Below are 18,793 nucleotides of genomic sequence, written 5' to 3'. Positions count from 1 at the left end.
ATGGTATGGTTCCTGGAAGAGATCAGTCACACCCTTTTTAACAGGCTTAGCTTTTACTAATGTTTCATTCATACAGGAAAATCTGGATAAAAAAAAAAAAAAAGGGCGCCAAGAGTTAGTATTAGTTAACACTCTGGAACAGTCTGTGTGAAAAGCTATAAATCCTCCTGTGAAATAAGCTGCGTAAAAGATTATTACCCAAACCATTATGGTTAATGACATTATGGCTGAAAAGTCTGGCTGCAGACTGGTGAAGCAACAGAGTATCTCTGGTTGGGTGGTGTTGAATAAGTGAGGCGGTTTGTGCCAGTGGGCACATTGGAGGAGTTATGAGACGCTGGAGTGCCTGTTGGGGCTTCATCAGTCATTAAAAAGTAAATAAACAACAACCATGCATGAACATGCCCAGTGCACACAGTGAAATGAGATTAAATATTAAGTAAAGCGTATATTATCACCGACATATTTAATTGAAAATATTTTGAAATGCAATCATGTTTACAGGGGTTAACGCTGTGGGAAGACGGCCGGAGGACCAAAACTAACACCGCCGTATTAAACAAAGAGATGTTAAGATTTGATGAAAAGGGGCGGAGCTACTGTAGCAGAATGGGCGCCCCCTGCACTCCCCACCCCATCCATAAAACATTTTCTTGATTATTTATTATGAGTAGAATTGCTTCATGATAGCACAAAAACGTCCATCCCTCCCATCTCACCACTTCCTGTCTTCTCACTTAGTGAGCAGCAGATGAAGGTTCACCTTGTTGGCTGTGAGATACATTTGTGTCCTGCTCATATTTCTCTGTTCTAAGTAAGATGAGACTATTCAACTTCAGAGAACGCCAGGCACGTTTGGCCACCCTTGTTTTCCTTTGCTTTTTGTTGTTGTTTTTTTGTTTGTTTTGTTTTTTGACAGTTTTGCCTGAGGGCACAGTCTCCTGTGCCAGCTGTTGTCATGGAAATTACACCAGTTCATAACATTTGTTTTTTGTTTTTTTTTTTCACCACAAAGACAGTGGTGATCATCCAGTAGCTTGTGTGTGTCTGTGTGTGTCTGTGTGTGTGTGTTTACACTTAGCTAATAGGTTCATTTTTGCTCCCTGTTTGCTTTAATGCCTTCCAGTTTCTCCATGCCAGACGTTATGGCTGCACACACAGACTTCGCAGCCTCCATTGTTGTTTACAGCTCTGTTACGCCTGTCGATTGATCCCCAAACAGATGTAACTCTGACTGTGATTCACCAAAGCTGATTAAGTCACAAGTGTTTTCTCCGGGTTCAAAACATTTTTAATCATATCGCTTGTCAACGTTCCCTTCATAACATTAGTGTTGGTTTATTTTTTTTTCCATCTTTTTGGCTGTGTACCTGTTGAACAGTGTTGCCTTGTTATGTAATTCATGCCGAGATGTAAAATCCTCTGAGGCATTGATGAAGTGTAGCTTTGTTTATGAGTAGTTTATAGATTTATAGACTCTATCTCTGTGATGAAATGCGTTGCCGTTGCATTGCGATCGTCTGAGTGAGCTGCCTGTAAATAAAGAGTAAATATCTTCTTAAGCTGTGCAAAACAAAATAATAAAATAAAATGTGCTATTGTAAGGATGCCATTTTGTCACAGCAGTACTTATATAATTGCTTTTCCTGTAAATCACGGTGAAGGAGGCCGTGCAGCAGCAGCAGCAGCAGCAGCAGCGTGGTTTGCTGGCGCCGCTGCATTTTAAGCTCTGATCATTTCATACATACCTTCCTGCAGCAGTGGGCCGTTGTGGTATAAAATGTGTTCATCAAATAGCTGAAAAGGTATGATTAACAGGCATCGCTGCATGTGACGGAGGAAGCTGTCAGCTGTCTGCATCAGGTGTTTTGTTCTGTTCCAGTAGAACCTGCCAGGAAACACTGCTGGTTACACCTCCTCCTCATGTTCTCGCTGCTCAGCGCACACCAACACGGATCCCTCGGCGATGATACCAACTTACCGCCGGGACTCGAATCTGTGTTTTCATCGGGCTTTTAGATGTAAAGCAGCAGCAAAAATACTTGGTATAAGTTAGTTTTACCAGATAGTAGTGTACCCTGGAAATAGCCTTTTATCTTCAAAACAGTCCTGCAGCTGAGAGTCACGTTATTTCTTTCTGACCTCTGATATGAAAAATTCAACATTTTTGAGGCATTTTGGCAAATGTTTTCTTGATGTTGAAGGTTACTTACAGACTCCGTGAATCATGAATGGAATTAGTCCTCCTGCATTATAAATTCACTCCGCTGGGTGAAAGGTTCCCTTTATTTTAATCTTACAAGGCCTGATAGCAACTTTGTTGATCATACACTGCGCCAGTACAAGCCAGAACTGTCTATTTATCAAAATATATGTGTAAATCACCCCTCAGCATCATCACACTGTTAAAAATAGTGGAAAAAGGGTGTAAATTAAACTGCTGGCAACTACTCACAGCAGGACACTGTCATGTTATTCTAATGTAATCATTTGTTTACATCTATTACATTAAGATATTGTGAAAAGTAAATCTTTGCAGTGTAATACTGCTGCTATCATACTGTTATTTTAGTGTTTGCTGCAATCTTCAACAACAGTTTATTACCTCAAAATGACAGAGTTAGATTATAAAGCAGACAGTAGATGGCATTACAACTTTACCGAAGCCAAAGCACTATTGAACATATAATGTGTGTTATAGATTTGCTTACATTAGTTATGGGCAGGCTGAGTCAAAAATTAAAAGATCATAAAATCCTTTAGAATTGTAACAACTTTAGGTAAACATTTCACCTCTGAACGGTGCTCAGACTAACACGACAACATTAATGCAAATATCTCCTGTGTTGTTACAACACTACTCGTTTTAGAGGCGTATTAAACTCTGATGTTTAGTGCCGCTGAGAGGAAACGCTGCACGTCTTCATATCAACTTGAAGTAGGGAAGATCCAGCAGATAAGTAGTGTCTGTTTTGTAACGGCCTCCCCCCTTTAGGTCATCCTCACATGGAGAAAATGGCCTCTATTCACATGCAGTCATGGCTGCTGTGGAGGTCTCGCAAATCCCATTCATGTCTTACCGAGCTTTTATTCCCCCCATCAGCTCTCAAGGACCATTGATCACACGTGGATTTGTGTGATTGAAAAAAAAAACCTCAAACGGCAATATTTGCTGTTATACAACATGTTCCGTTAACAAATGCTGAGTCGCAGCCTGTGGAAGCAGAGATGTAGTTAATGTTGTCAATATTCACGCGCTGCTAGTTTCGTTGGTGGGTATAAAATTTATGTGCGCAGAGAAATGCCTTCTTTTGACGAAACATTTAAAGCTGGATTGATTTCTCAGCCAGCCGACTTCGTGTTTGGAAACACTAGAACTTCTGTTGCTGTGGTTTAAGTGTGACTGTATTAAAGATCTGCACTTTGATCACATTATGGGTTTGCAGCTGTCACACTGCTGCAGAGGGAAAGCGCACACACACTCCTCCTGTCTTTCACTTTTTCTTTCATTTGCATTTTATGGCTTATTATAAAAGTTCAGTATGAAACAATATTTCAGGTAGATTGTATTTTATTCTATATTTTAAGTACCGGCAGATTCGTCGTCTCATTGAACTAAATGAGGAGTCACCTGTGCTCGCAGCCGCTGGCCCACCGAGCCACCGGGAACAACACTGATACGCACCACGGAGTATTTCTGATCAAACCATCCTGCAGAATCGGTGGAGGCAGGCACGGCAATAAAAAATAATTTGAAAATTGTGAGTTGCACGTTCTGTTTCCAGTCCCTCATTATAGATTTTACCAGCGTGGCGTCATATAGTTGAAACAATAGTCCCATTAAAAACCATACAAGTTTAATACAACAATTTACAGTAAATTGAAGAAGAAAAAAAAAGCCCAGAGTCTTTAAAACACCATATATGAGGCACTGTATAGAAAGAAAGAGGCAGACCACAGATCATACCGTAGAACTTTATTTGTCATAGATGTGGCAGGTGGAACAGTGCAAATCCAAATCATGCCCAGTTCGACTCATTTACTTACTTCGGTGCAGCACAGCGGAACTCAGTCACATAGAAACTCTTCAGGAATCTTTAAAGAAAAAAAGTAAGAAAGACAGCTGTAATTATAGTGCAAGGTAACCGACAGGCATTTACGAGTTCTTATTCCACAAACAATGTAATTATACAGCATAATAAACACTTAGAAATGAGTAAACTTGCAGATAATAGATCGTAAAGTGTAACACTGTTGTCTGTGGTGGTAAGTTGAGGCTGAAATAAGCCCCTGCTGCATCCGCTCGTGCAGTTTTTACATATCCCTCACCGCTACCACATTACACCTTGAGTTACAGTAATTCAATACGCTGTCTGCTGCCTTTGGGGCCACATGTGAGACATGTCTGGCTCGAGACTGAATGCTGCCACGGCTTTCTCTCCTGTGTCTTCTCCCAAACTTTTTTTTTTTTCACTCTGAATACACACAAACTCAGAAAAGAAAGAGGGAGAGAAAAAAAAAAGTGTGAGTGTGAGGCGAGTGGACTGCCCACTCTGCCGTTCTAAAGAGGAGAGAGGGGGCTCAAACAGACACATATCACAAGTGCCTGCTACAAACTGCAGTGTTAGACTGATGGCCGCTGTGCAGCTCCGCTGGGACAGATGGGATTTAAGCTGCTTTGCCGAAGGGCACTTCAGCAGTAGTTTTTCTGGGGGTTAGAGAGCACTTATCACACAATTCCCCTACCCAGACTTTCCCAGCGAGTCCTCGGAGTTAAACCATTGACCCCTCTGGTCATCGCTGCTACAGTGCTGCTGCCTGCAGTCATCATCATGCGCGCTCCATCTACGCCGGTCTTCGGCAGCCAAAACAAGGCGGCGTTCAACGCGCCACTCCGCCGTCTCCACACAGTCCCGATCACTTTCAACTCAACGGCCATGATTCAAACAATAAGCATTTACAAATACATTAAGAGCACGCTGGCAGTCAGCCTAAAGAGTGATCATTGAGACAAATTGATCCCTATCTGTTTAAATTGGCACTGTAATCTGTCATTGGCAAATTGAACACAGTGAGCTATCTGGGATCTATTGCCTTTTTAGATAGCAGCCCTCAGGGCATGCAGACAGAGAAAGTGATCTACACCGCTGAATGAACTGTACGAGGCAGTCTCAGCTACTGCAGGCATGTCTGCCTGGAACAATACGCTTCAAGAAAATGGACGTCTTCGTATATGGAGAAATATGTATGTAAAAAAGGATAATTAAGGTAATGAACAACATTTTTTTTAATAATCTATTATTTGGGGTTTAAAACAAAAACGAAATGTCAGCACAAGATAGAAAAAAATGATCTGACATACTATAAAAGTCTCAAAGCTGCTTTACTGTAAGCAGAATAATTATCTTAAAATTAAAGTCAAATTAAAAAAGTCACCTGCTTAGACAAGTAGACACACTGTCAGGATTAAACCCCTCGCCTTTTTAAAGTCGCATAGGTATGTAAAAAATATTAGAATAAATAAAATATCACTTTGCTGATGTTTGATGTTGGTATTATCAGGTAATATGAGTCTGAAGTCACTTCCTAAAACCTAAATGTGTTTTCAGTTATATTTCTGTAGGTTAATTTATAAGGAAGCATCTGACTGACAAATTAAATATATTCTGTCATTGTATTAAAATTGCACTGTAGTTATGCACTGCAATAAAAACACAAATGATAATAAGTCTTTTAACTGAAAAGTCAAAGGGTATTGACAAATATTGCACAATGCAACAGATTAAAATGCCATGACATGTGGGGCACCACCACCATCAATCAAGTGCTCTTTATCAAGCAGGGGGAAAAAAAAAACATTAAAAGGCCTTTTGGAAAAACGTGTTTAATTTTCTACCTGTTGCCTGTGCACACAGAAATGATCTCTCTGTGATCTGCCATGAATTCTTCCGTTTATTTAATGTCTCAGATGATTTAAATCGTGTCGATTGTCGTAAGTGACCGAGCTTCCTCCTCGGGGTGTTTTCAGAGTGGGACAGTTTAGTTTCTGGTCCCGATTCCTCGGTCATCTAATTCATTTAGACTCTTGAAGTTGATTAGCCTGGTTAACCTTTGCTCCTGCGCGGGTCCTGAAGGGTTAATCAGGCCGGGAACCCGGGGACCTCCGGGTCAGTATCCCTCTATCTGCATGAAGGACCTGCTGAAGGCTGAGATAAGATTAAAGGCAACTTTTTTGCCTACTTTTGACTTTTAACACAAGAGTGAGAGCGAGCCATCAGTGGGGCAATCTTTTTTTTTTCTTCTTCTCCTTCTTATATTGTCCATGTCTGCCAGAGAATTGGAAACACGCTTTTTTTTTATGAATGGATATTTCCAGCTGTGTAGTTTTGCCTTTAATCTGTTGACTTTTTGCACAATAATTACAAATCGCAGCGCCAGTTTAAGTTGACTGAAAGCTTTTTTTCCCCCCCTCGCCCATAAATCTTACCTATTATCTATCTCTCTATCGATTATTTTAACTGCAATCATCCCAATCAGCACATCTCCACTCCTGTGCTCGGGCGTGCGCGCGCTTTGTTTTACTAACAATAATAAAGTGATTTAGTCCTTTCCCCCAGCCGGAGCATGGGAAATCGTTAGAGATCCAGCTATTTGTGTGTGATCAGTAAATATTTAGTGCAGGCGACATCCTCTGCCTCTCCTTGATCGATACTGATCCCGTTGGGCAGCGCTATTGTTGCGCGTGTGCGTGCAGGCTTGCGGAGCATCCGAGTGCTTTTTATCCTCTGCTTGAGGAGAAAACCGCTATGAAACTTTTAAACCCGGGGAATTAAAAAGAAAAAAAAAGAAAGAAAGAAAGGAAGAAAAAAACCCGCAGCTCCACAGTTTTATTGGGTGGGTGGGAGGTTTCTAATAGCAAATCAATGGCGTTGGTGTGGAAACGTTTATGCCTGGAAAAATGTTGGAAAATGTCTTTCTGGTATAGATTGATGCGAGGTTAATTGAGCTATCATCTTTTTTTTTCCTAAAATCCCCTCTGAGTTTGTGCACAATCTATAATTGTTGAAAGCATCTGAGAAAAGAAAAAAAATTGTTAAATTACTCATGTCTTGATCATCTAATAATAATAATAATAATAATAATAATAATAATAATAATAATAATAATAATCTGCAGTGAGTCCGTCAACTGATTATTTATTGCATAATGCATTTAAATGAGAATATTTGTGCTTTTATTGCAGTACATAATGCATTTTTACCTCCTACCTGCGTCTACTTGCTGATACGCACACGCAGCCCCATAATGCTTCTCGCCTCACTTGAAGACAGGTGTCTGTTCTGACTTCCCCCCCTCCCTCTCTCCTCTGTAGCCCACACAAAGCAGCGGCGTACGAGCGCGTTTTGGCCACAATACTGTAGGAGAGAAAAAGGCGCACAGGATCTCTGCTCGCCGTAAAGCTTCTAGGCTCCTTATCATCTCCAGAGGCAGTCAAATGATATTCTGCTCGGACGACACGTCAACTTATGCTTCCAATTCCTCGCTCAACAACACATGACGTGAATCAGTGGTTTGTTTTGGCTCTCCAAAGTTTTTGCATGATCAGACATTTGCAAATTTTCCAATAAACAGCGTGCTTTTTTTTTGTGTTTGATCCCGTCTGTTGGAGAGGAAGCGTTTGCCAGGTTCAACCTGAGCACTGTGTCGAAACAGAGAAGACTAAATATATTCTGAATAAGACAGAGAGAGAAAGAGAGAGAGAGAAGATGCATCCCGCTACGGACGAATCAGCAGCATATGCATTTGGTAGGTTTGTTACTATAAGTATACAACCTCCTGCCTCTCTATCTCTATCAAATAGCTTTGGTGAATGGACGTTTGCTGAACTATTTGCGCTTGTTGTGTGCATCATTGTGCATTAACACTTGAGTAATGAGAGAAAATGACTGACAAAGTGCTCCGCGGTCAATGCGCTCTGTGGAAAACCCGTCTGTGTGCGTCCCTGTGCTCTGTCTGCAGCAGTACGCGTCTTTTATTTCTCCATATACGCCTGCACGACCGATAAATGCATTATTTATTTTTTTTAAATGAATGGGATAATGCATTGCTGCTGTGCCGATCTGGCGATGGCGGTAATAATGAACGGAAAGGGATACTTACATTTGGAGCAAAACTGGATTCTCCGATCAGACGATACCTGGCGGAGCGTTTTATTTACAGACTTTTTTTTTTCCACATTCGCGAGATCTGTAAATAAAACCGACAAAATAGTAATGCAGACAAAATATGATCGGCTCATTTGTTTTGAGAATAAATACATAATTGGTCTAAATACCACCGCCGGGACTGCCTGAAGTGGCGAAAAAAGTAAATCCAACTTTGGCAACTCTCAAAGCTTTGCGGTCCAAGTCATGTAAAACCGAATTTAAACACACGGCCATCAGTTTAAAATGGGGCTTGTTAGTTTGGTCGATGCGAGAGACGAGACTGAAGCAGTTTCCGCGTCGAATGGCTCCTCTAAATTGAATCTTATTTGAAGCAAAAAAAAATCATACGCTAGGGGGCAGCCATATACTGTAATACATCCTGGGACAATGCGTGCTGCTGCTGCTCCCCTCTCCATAGGAAACCTCTCTGACCAGGATTAGAGGTTCATCTGTGTGAAGTTTTTACCTGCAGTTCAACTTTGATAGCCTTTGACCCGCCGTGGAAGTGAAGTAGTCGTTTACAGCTGCTTAAATGCAAGAATGGAGATTATTAAGAATGCAAGCATCCTTCCTGTTCAGCCATCGGCCAGATGCTACATGCACTGCTTCTTTCACTTTGTTTCTCATCCTCATCATCATCTGCTGGTCTTTTAGTCTTTCTTGCACCAACTGACAGCTACTGCAAAGTACAGTTATGCCTGTTTTATCCAAAAGTGGGTATACTTCGGTTTCAGCCTTTAATGTGAAGGGCATGGCCTTTTGACCTCAAGTAACCGTTTTAATTGTAGTTCTTCTTTGCAGCGGTGGCCATTTCACATCTTGACCACATACAGACAAAAGCTCTGACTTGTGGGACCCACATTTGGCCCCTGGTGACCCAGGTGGATGAGGGATATTTGCAGCCTGTGGGATTTTTCAGGCTTCAGCGGGCGCACAGATGATTTCAGTAGCCTACCATAACATTTTTATGAGGGATGTGGATTGTGATGAATCGCTCCTGGTGTGATTGGTAGCACTAATAGGTATATCAGCCGGGGAAATGATTGGAATTTACACAAACGTATAAAAGAAGAAGAAAAAAATAGCAAAGAAAAGCTTTGTTTTATTGTCTTGATGTGATGATGGCGGCTGACCCTTGGCTGTGCAGGGCTTTAATGACAAATGGAAGCATGCATGTGTTGTTTTATTGATAATTAACTTTGGAAATTTAATTTAAAATGTCAACTGTGTGTGTGTGTGTGTGTGTGTGTGTGTGTGTGTGTGTGTGTGTGTGTGTGTGTGCTTTCTATATTCTATAGCTTAAAGATCAACATTGTAATGAACACCAACAAGGTGCATCTATCTATCTATCTATCCGGATGAAATCTCCTTGAGTATTTCAATTTCTGCAGATATGTAGCAAATAATTAAGTTTTTTTTTCTCCTCCTGCCTTCGTGATATTGCTAAAGCTTTACCGGGCTGTGTGTGTGAGTGTGTGCGTGTGTGTGTGTGTGAATATAGCTTTGATATTGTGAGCGATTTCAGTGAGTGAGAAATGAATCCTCGTCTACCCGAAAAGCGTCTCTTTTTAGGACCAAGCGGCCCTCTCGACCTCCATGCTGGCTCTGGCAAGGTACCAAGTAGCACAAGTGCCGACTAGCCAATGGGGTTGAGGGGGAGGTCCCTGAGCTCTGACCAGTCAAACACACTCTCCTTCCTTATATGGCAGCACATCTCCATGGTAACGTGTGCTAAGTTGCAGCAGTCGTGTCAAAGTTCACTATATAGAGAGCTCAGTGAGCTGATCAGAGAGAAAGCACTCTGCCAGCCCGGCTCCTACCAATCGCAAATCACTTCCTAACCTCCGCCTTTTTAACATATTTGATCACTTTGATTCTCCACTTCTTTTTCCTATTATTTTTCAGTGCACGGAGGAGGTTTGTAGGTTGTGATCTTTGTTTTTTTTTTTTTTAGGTTTTTTGTTTTGTTTTTAGTACATTCGCTTTTTTTTTTTTTTTTTTTCTTCGGTGGGGGAAGAGTTGTCTTCATATCCCAAGCTCTCAAAACATTGGCTTCAGCTGCGCGCTTGCTGGCGCTGCCTCACAAGGAGAAAAAGGAAGAAGACGCGATTTTTTTTACCCAGTTGGTGATTTTCTCCAAGACTTGTGCTGGAACTTGATAGTCGCTGCTCACCGATTGTTTCGCGCTGCTGCGGGCACGGTGCGACCAACCTGCTCCATCACTGACTCCACAGTCCATGCTGCCTCGGCTGGGTGTTCTTCTTCTTCTTCTTCTTCTTTTTTTTTAATATTTAGCCCACCTTTCCCATTGATGGGTGTACTGGATGGCTGACTGTAAGCGCCCCTGGACTTGGCCTTTAAGCGCAAGGCAGCGACTCAGCTCGCCATCGCATCAGTTTTGAAAGCGTGCTTCGTTATCGCCTCCAACAAGCAATAAATCGACAGTTTTTTTTTTCGGGAGACCCGGAGTGGATTCATCGTAGGCTAGATTTGACATTCTGTGTGTCCGGCTGTTTATTGTCAGTTTGCCGCGTTTCCTTGAGACATTCTCCACCGCGACACCAAAACGGCAGACAAAAAGTTTCTTTACGTTGACTGATAGATATGGCAATGGTAGTGTGGAGAGGCTCCCAGGACGATGTGGCTGACACCCAAGGCACCCTTTCCTCGCAGACCCAAGGAGGACTATCCCTTCCCACCCCTCAACCAGGCCAGTTGAATCTGACAACCTCTCATGTCGCCCCTCCGACCCCTCAGACTCCGGTCCAAGGACCCCCGAACAACAACACACAGTCCACGCCGACGAACCAGACGACGCAGCAGTCGGAGAAGCAGCCGCAGCACATCGAGTGCGTGGTCTGCGGGGATAAATCGAGTGGCAAACACTACGGCCAGTTTACTTGCGAGGGGTGCAAAAGCTTCTTCAAACGGAGCGTACGACGGAACCTCACATACACATGCCGTGCCAACAGGAATTGTCCAATCGACCAACACCACCGCAATCAGTGTCAGTACTGCCGCCTCAAAAAATGCCTTAAAGTCGGCATGAGACGGGAAGGTATTGCGATGTTTCTGTTCTCTTATCCGTGCGTGAGTGTGTGTGCGCGTATGTGTGTGCTGGTGCGTTTTTTTTATTTTATTTTTGCAGACATGAAGCCGTACAATAGCACGCCGCTTCTCTCCCCCCCCCTCCTCCTCCTCCTCCTCCATGAGCCTGCTCCTCCGTCCGCCGCCTGTCCGCCTGTCCTCTCCCCTCCCGGGCGGAGCGCAGCGCGGCGCAGCGGCTGGAGAGCGCCATGGAGCCGCTGTGCGCCGTGTGGCCGAGGCGAGGCGAGGCGAGGCGGGGGGGACGGCACGGCACGGCGCGGCGGGGCTGTGCGTTATACAGTATCCAGCTCCCACAAACAAGAGCCGAGCCAGACCGGGGAGGGAAGGGGGGGCCAGCTATCGAATTTATATTTAGATAAGACTATAGCGGGATAGAGATACATCTGTATCGAATACATGATACAACACAGCCTCCTGCGCTGTTATGGCGAGAGGCGAATTAAGAGGGAGCGTGTTGTGGCTTTATCCACGCCGCTCGTCTCGATGACTGTATCTGAAGATGGACGTTCGCTGGAAGCGTGCACGCAAAAACCCTCCCTTCTTTATTGTAATATTTGTGGAAAGCGGGCCTATGTGCATTATGGTAAAACGAGATGAATTGCTAAGTAGGTTAAGGGTTAAACATGCAAGGTCTCCCTTGCCCTCTTTGTGTTCCTTCACAGCCAGCTCGTGTTGCTGTTGCTGTATAACATCGTTTTAAAGCTAAACATGTGCGGGGTTTGTGTTTAAAGCGCATCTCTGCTGCTCCAACACATGATCTGCCTCAATATCACGAAGGAAGCGTCTCTTTATTTAAAAAAATAACTTCAATGTGTGTGTGTGTGTGTGTGTGTGTGGTGTGTGTTTGGTTGTACACAGAAAACATGGTGTGTTTTATTTGTTCTAACGCCTTGCATTTAGCATGTATGCACTTTTTAAAATATGTCTAATATTACGGTGTAAATCTCACAGTGATGATTGTTGTTGATTTGTAGAATTCAGGCTTCAATATCTGTAGTTTCTCTTTTTACTGCAGCCGTGCAAAGGGGACGGGTGCCACCCACACAGCCACACCACGGTCAGTTCGCCTTGACAAATGGAGACCCACTCCACTGCCATTCCTACTTATCCGGATATATCTCTCTTCTGCTGAGAGCGGAGCCCTACCCGACGTCCCGGTATGGCAGTCAGTGCATGCAGCCCAACAACATAATGGGCATCGAGAACATTTGTGAACTAGCAGCCAGGATGCTCTTCAGTGCCGTGGAGTGGGCCAGGAATATTCCCTTCTTTCCAGACCTTCAGATCACCGACCAGGTGGCTCTGCTGAGGTTGACGTGGAGTGAGTTATTTGTGCTCAACGCGGCGCAGTGCTCCATGCCCCTGCATGTGGCTCCTCTCCTGGCGGCGGCTGGCCTTCATGCCTCCCCCATGTCTGCGGACAGAGTGGTGGCCTTCATGGACCACATTAGGATCTTCCAAGAACAAGTGGAGAAGCTCAAAGCTTTGCACGTTGACTCTGCTGAATATAGCTGCTTAAAGGCAATTGTGCTCTTCACCACAGGTAAGACAATAGACTGGCACACTCAAGTTCAGTGTGTGTGTGTGTGTGTGTGTGTGTGAATGTCACTAATCTGCACCCTGACATCAGCTGAATCAACGCTGACCTAAATATATCTGCAATGGCTGGAGGCTCTTCCATGTGTGAGATGAACGTTTTACTTAAATGTTCACCTATATGCTGCCTTCACGGTCAAGGGCTTTTTTTTCCTCCAGGCCTGAGGCAACTAAATTACAAAACTGCTTGATTATTCAAGTTTTCTATCAGACACCAGCACAGGACAGGACTGGGAAGTGTGGCACGATCTTTTTTATTATTAAATTAAATTAACAACAAAGCACAACCTAGTGCAGACTGACTGAAATATATATATAAAAAAATAAGCTAAATCTAACCTCCCCCGCTATAATTGCCTTAAAGCGTATTAAAATCTAGTTGTTGGGATATTTTCTTTTTTCTTTTTTTTTTTTGCAGACTCAAATAGCCTGCAGATGAATTTCTACACATGGCATTTCTTTCAGCCATTTATCAATGTGTGTATAGCCCACGTCTTGTTTGTAGGAAATGACAGATATAAATGATGTCAGGCTCCGAGGGGGAGGGGAACAGGGGGAAAAAAGAAAGACAAGCCTAATGTCCCATTTGCACACAGTAAAAGCAAAGCGCAGGTTTCAACGCTCTCTTGTCATTTGAGGGACAGACATGTGCGACAAAAAGCATGTAGAACCCATGCACACCCTGTAATTGCAAATACGCTGGAATGGAGCAGTATTGTGTGATACAGAGCAGTGACAGGAGGGGCGGCTTTAATTCTTATTTGCAGGAATATTCTCTCCGCCTTGTAGGATTCAAGGCGTCTCTGGACTTGCTCCAGAACTGGGTCATGACCCGAACTTCCGAGATATTCTGTTACATTAGCCACACCGTTAAAAAAAAAAGAAGATGGGAATTTAAAAAAAAATGTGTGTGGAAGAGATTTACAGGGTTTCACCGATGAGTGAATGCATGTCTTTGATATGATATCATACCTGCAAGCCATCTATTGTTCTGCTGGTGGCTTGTTAGCTCCCACAGAGGGGAGGGAAAAAAAATCACATATCAGGTCATTGGATTTTATTATCAAGCCTTTTATAGAGCCACGATGGCTTAATTTGTCTGCTCCATACCTGAGTCCCGGAGGCTCGAACATGAGCCGCAGCCTGAGCGACACGCCTTTCGCTACTTTGGTGGTTTTGGTTGTTGTCATGCATAAACTTTACAAACTTAACCAATGCGCGTTACAAGCGTTTTTGGCACATTATCAGCTGCCGCCCACGCGCAGCAGCACAGATAGTGATTATGCGCCTGTGATGGTATAGTATGACGGCAGCTCCGTAGGCTATGGGCCCTTTTTTCCGAGCTAAATCTCTGCTCACTAAAGGTCAGTAGGTCTCCCTGTCTTTCCCTCCTCCCTCCCTTCCCCCCCCCCCCCCCCCCCCCTCCTCCTCCCTGACTGAGAGAGATAGGCCCATGTGAAACACGGTCTTTAGCTATGAATATGCTTAATTATTTACTTGTCTTTCAAACGGCTTCATCCAAAGACTTTTTTTTTCTTTTAATGGCGGTGAAAAGAGGAGCGCAGTGTCGAGGGCGAGAAAAGCAAACGCTGTCAAGCTTTATTGAATTAAATGTGTGTCTATATATTTATTTATCCTCGCTTTGAAAAGATGTGTTTGGATAAATACCTGTTGCGATCACGGTGTGCTACTTTTACGCAGTGTTACTATAATTGTTAATATTCCTGATTTAATTATTCCCATGTATTGAAAACATACTGCTCACGATGACAATCCTCGAGACGAAGACACATTTTTCTGAACTGAATAATAATTTTTCCTTGGTGTAATTGATTTCTAAAAGCTTGACAGGCTATTAATTCTCGCTGTAGTGTATCACCACAGTGGGACAAAGCTCCTAGTGAGAGAAACACTTCAGGTTACACTTTATTAATGTTTATTTGCTTTCCCCCCCCTCCCAGATGCTTGTGGCCTCTCAGATGTGGCCCATGTGGAAAGTTTGCAGGAGAAGTCCCAGTGCGCCCTGGAGGAATATGTCCGGAGCCAGTATCCCAACCAGCCCACACGGTTTGGGAAGTTGTTACTCCGCTTGCCTTCCCTCCGCACAGTCTCTTCCTCGGTCATAGAACAATTATTTTTCGTCCGATTGGTAGGTAAAACCCCAATTGAAACTCTCATCAGGGATATGTTGCTGTCGGGGAGCAGTTTTAACTGGCCTTACATGTCAATTCAGTAAACCAAGAAGGAGACGAACAAACAAAAGGTGGGGTTGGAGGGAGAAGGTGGGGGGGCTGCGCGAGACTACAATGATTATAGCTGCTTTTGTGGAAGGAATAAAAAAACCAACCGGCTGTTACACGGGGCTGGCTTTCATGAAGAAAGACATTGACGTAAATGACTGTGAATTCCCCCCCTACTCCAAAAAAAAAAAAAAAAAAAAAAGGAGAGAAAAGAAAAAAAATTGAGACATCCTATGAACTTTCAAAATGGCAGAAACAAGCTCCCAGTGTTCATGCAGAACAACCTGCTCTTATCCATTTTTATAATGAAAGAAGAAAATGAGAAAAAAAAGGAAAAGGGGATTTTGTTGATCCTTATGAGGAAGTTTTAAGTATTAAGTGCATTTAAAAATGAAAATTTGGGTAAAAAAGAAAGCTGGAGAAAGGGAAAATGCGAAAACGTGAATTTTTTTTTTCTTTTTCTCAAATGACTTGTCCTGTGTCCATGTATAGCTGTGTTTTGTACTTTCTTTGTTCCTCCTTTCTGGTTCCAAACCGGCCTATGTGATTTCTGTAGTACAGGTGGTGTTATTTTCTAAGACAATGATTTATTTTGGAAGGTGAAATAATGTTAAAATACAAAAAAAATAAATAAATAAAAATAAAAATAAAAAAAGTTCTAAAAAGAATTAAAACCACAGCAATAGGAGTTATAGGCTTAATGATCTAGGCTTAATGCTGCAAGCGCACTTATATTGTTAGGATGACCAATACCATCTGGGAAAAGGGAGTTTTTTTTTCTTTGGAGTTCATGTTCAACTTTATGACCCAGCGGAAACCTTTTACTCTTTATTACTCTGAAGTTACACGATCCACTTTTGTTTTCCACTACTGTTTTTTTGGATTAAAGCTTCACACCCTTACTTCAAAATTGAATTTATCACTTTAAAACTCCTTTACATAAGGGTTTTTTTTTTATATCTGTTGAATTACATGGTGCATAATTTTCCTCCAACTCTGAATATTTGGCACAAGTTCCCCGATTGGACACAGTTAAAAGGAGAATTTTACAAGTTGTGATCGATGTATTTCGGACAGGTTGCTCCAAAATGCGCAAATGTGCGTTCGTGAGCAGGTTTTTTTTTAAAACACAACTGGCTCGTTTAAGAAAAGAAGTTGGAGAGGTCAAGGGTCATAAAAGTTGGAAGCCTAGCCAGAGTAGTGTTTAATAGCAGTATTATTAAAGCGTCCCTGAAATGTCACCCTTTATTCACTTCAAGCATTAAGTGCCTGACAAGCATGATGTGATTTCTTATCAAAGCGTTGTTAAAGTAGGCCTACAACAATTTTCTTTTTTCTTCTTTCTTTACTTTTTTTTTTTTATTTTTTGGGGAGGGGAGGGGGGCATAAATTAGATTTGAAACTTCAGTCGTGTTATTTCATTTGAAAAACACTGATTAGAGGCAGTATTCTTGTAAATATAGGTCAATTCATTTCAACAAGTTTTTTCCTTTATACAAAGTATATGTGATTAAGAAAAATCTGTGGTTGCCATTTTTTTCTCGGTAATACAACGTCTTCAAAATTGAGTGGCAGACTTAGCTAGTAGCACTGAAAGTTATGTTTTTAATGTATATACATATTACTACAAATGTTTTCTTTTTCATGTATATTTAGACTGTGAATGCATGGCCACAGGTCGCTAACCTATTTTACCTTTGATATATAAATGTAAATGTTTTTTCTCTCTTTTTTTTTGTTTTTGTTTATTGGTTTATTTTTATTTTTTATTTTTTTTTTGGACTGTATAGATATAATCTGTGCATTCAGTACACTAGCCCTTGTATTTAAAGCAACAGAAAAAAAAAAAGAAAAAAGAAACGACGTTCATTATTAGGCTACAGACTTAAACAGGGTGAGCAGGTTTGGGGAAGAAAAAAAAAAGGAGCCGATATTTTAACTTTAGCGTTATTATTGCTCCTTTTTTTTTCTTTTGGTCTTCGACAGGTGCCGTGGTGCGCGTGTGTGTGCGTGCGCGCGCGTGTGCGTGCGAGAACGTGTGTCTGCGTGCGTGCGTGCGTGTGTATTTGGAAGCTAGAGCAAATTTTTTTTTTTTTTTTGTCCTTGTTTTTGAGGCTTTTCTTCAACACACACAGAAACAGCATGTCGTGGTTGAATTAAAAGGGATCACTGATTGAACACTGATCTGCGGCTGCTCGGAGCCGCATATGGACCAGAGAATGATACATGATTGTAATTATGAACAGTTTAAACTGACCCACGTTTTTATATAAATATATAAAAATATATGACTGCAGGGTATTGATAACGTATAGATACTTTTTTTTATCATTATTATTATTATTATTATTATTATTAATTGCAAGTGATATATGTGAGTGTGTGTGAAAGTTTATAGTTGAACACAATTCTTGTTTGTTTGTGTTAGCTTATTGTAAACAAGCATTCTGCTGTAAATTTGTTCTTGGTATTAAATTATAATTTATGAATTTGAAAACACCACTTTTTCATGTTTTCTTTTAAACGCCTCCCAAACGCTGTGTATGTGTGTGTGTGTGTGTGTGTGTGTGTGAACTTGTCCTCGTGCGTGCGTGAGGTGTGTGTGGTCGCAGGAGGAGGAGGTGGGGTGGGATTGGGATGGTGGTGGTGGTGGTGGTGGTGGGAGGGGAGAACTGGAGTCAATTTGCTGTAGCAGGATGTTGCCCTTTTGCCCTATGAAAGTGATTAATGAATTACAAAATAATTAATCAATCAGGCAACAGGCCGGCTCCGCCGCCTTCATCCTGTTTCTGCGACAAGGTGATGATATTTCCTATAAAAGTACCGACGTGTAATTTACTGGGCTGTTTGGAAAATAACGCATTGAAGGGTGCTGTCTGTTAAACTCCAGCAGTAGGAGAGCACTTGTAATAAGGCGCCGGTGCCTCAACAAATAATAACATTTCATGACAACAGACCCCCCCTCACACACACACACACTCACACACTCACACACACAGCACTGACACCACAGTGCGGAAATACCTCACTCAGCTTCCCCACCGCTTTATTTGCGGAATAAAGTTTCACCTCTTGCACGCTCACATAAATATTAATGGTCGGAATTTATATGGGGCATATCCTGAATGCTCGCATTAAAAATCAGAAAAGTCATATTGAAAGGGAAATGCTTCAAATTATTGTTTATAACAGCAATGATTAAAAAAAAAAAAATTCTCCATCGCTGAGCTGCATCACCAGCACTGGAACTTGTTGATCGCTGCAGTTTAATTCGGGTTTTTTCGCAATTGTTTACAATAAAACGTGCTGTGGATTTATTTCTGTGCGTCCTGCTGTGATGCTCCACGGTTTATCCTCATCAGGAATTACTGCTGGTGTTGGCTTTAGTTGAGAGTCAGGCCTGAAGGAGTAGAAGTAGTATTAACCTGGTTGTTCAGAAGCGTAATCAGTGTGGGAAGCCTGCGTGTGTGAGAGTGTGTGTTTCTGTGTGTGTGTGTGTGTGGATAATGATGAAAATGATGATCCTGATGGTCTTTAAGCTTCTTGTTTGAAAGCGTCACTTCTCCACCCTGAGACCACAACTGAGCCCATATTGTCAATTTAAGACGCACCATCAGCGCTCCACTGGACGGAATATTTCAA

The 18,793-nt window shown here is 42.2% G+C and overlaps 1 protein-coding gene across 3 annotated transcripts; it reads left to right on the top strand.

Annotated features, from left to right (window-relative positions):
- The first annotated feature begins 7,324 nt into the window (after positions 1–7,324).
- Positions 7,325–17,059, top strand: nr2f2 (nuclear receptor subfamily 2, group F, member 2). 3 transcript variants are annotated; one of them, XM_030095418.1, is made up of 3 exons: positions 7,325–7,806; positions 12,331–12,858; positions 14,873–17,059. In XM_030095418.1, the coding sequence occupies exons 1-3, from the start codon at positions 7,767–7,769 to the stop codon at positions 15,145–15,147; spliced, it is 843 nt and encodes a 280-aa protein (XP_029951278.1). In that variant the 5' UTR covers positions 7,325–7,766; the 3' UTR covers positions 15,148–17,059. The 3 variants fall into 3 exon arrangements, with proteins under 3 accessions (XP_029951278.1, XP_029951275.1, XP_029951276.1); XM_030095415.1 differs by lacking the exon at positions 7,325–7,806 and adding an exon at positions 9,755–11,265 and having other exon boundaries at positions 12,313–12,858; XM_030095416.1 differs by lacking the exon at positions 7,325–7,806 and adding an exon at positions 9,835–11,265.
- The last annotated feature ends 1,734 nt before the right edge of the window (positions 17,060–18,793 follow it).

Source organism: Salarias fasciatus, chromosome 7 (genome assembly GCF_902148845.1).
Source record: "Salarias fasciatus chromosome 7, fSalaFa1.1, whole genome shotgun sequence".
In the NCBI taxonomy this organism is placed as follows: Eukaryota; Metazoa; Chordata; class Actinopteri; order Blenniiformes; family Blenniidae; genus Salarias; species Salarias fasciatus.
Note: the sequence above shows the minus strand (reverse complement) of the source record. Positions and strands in the feature narration are given on the sequence as shown.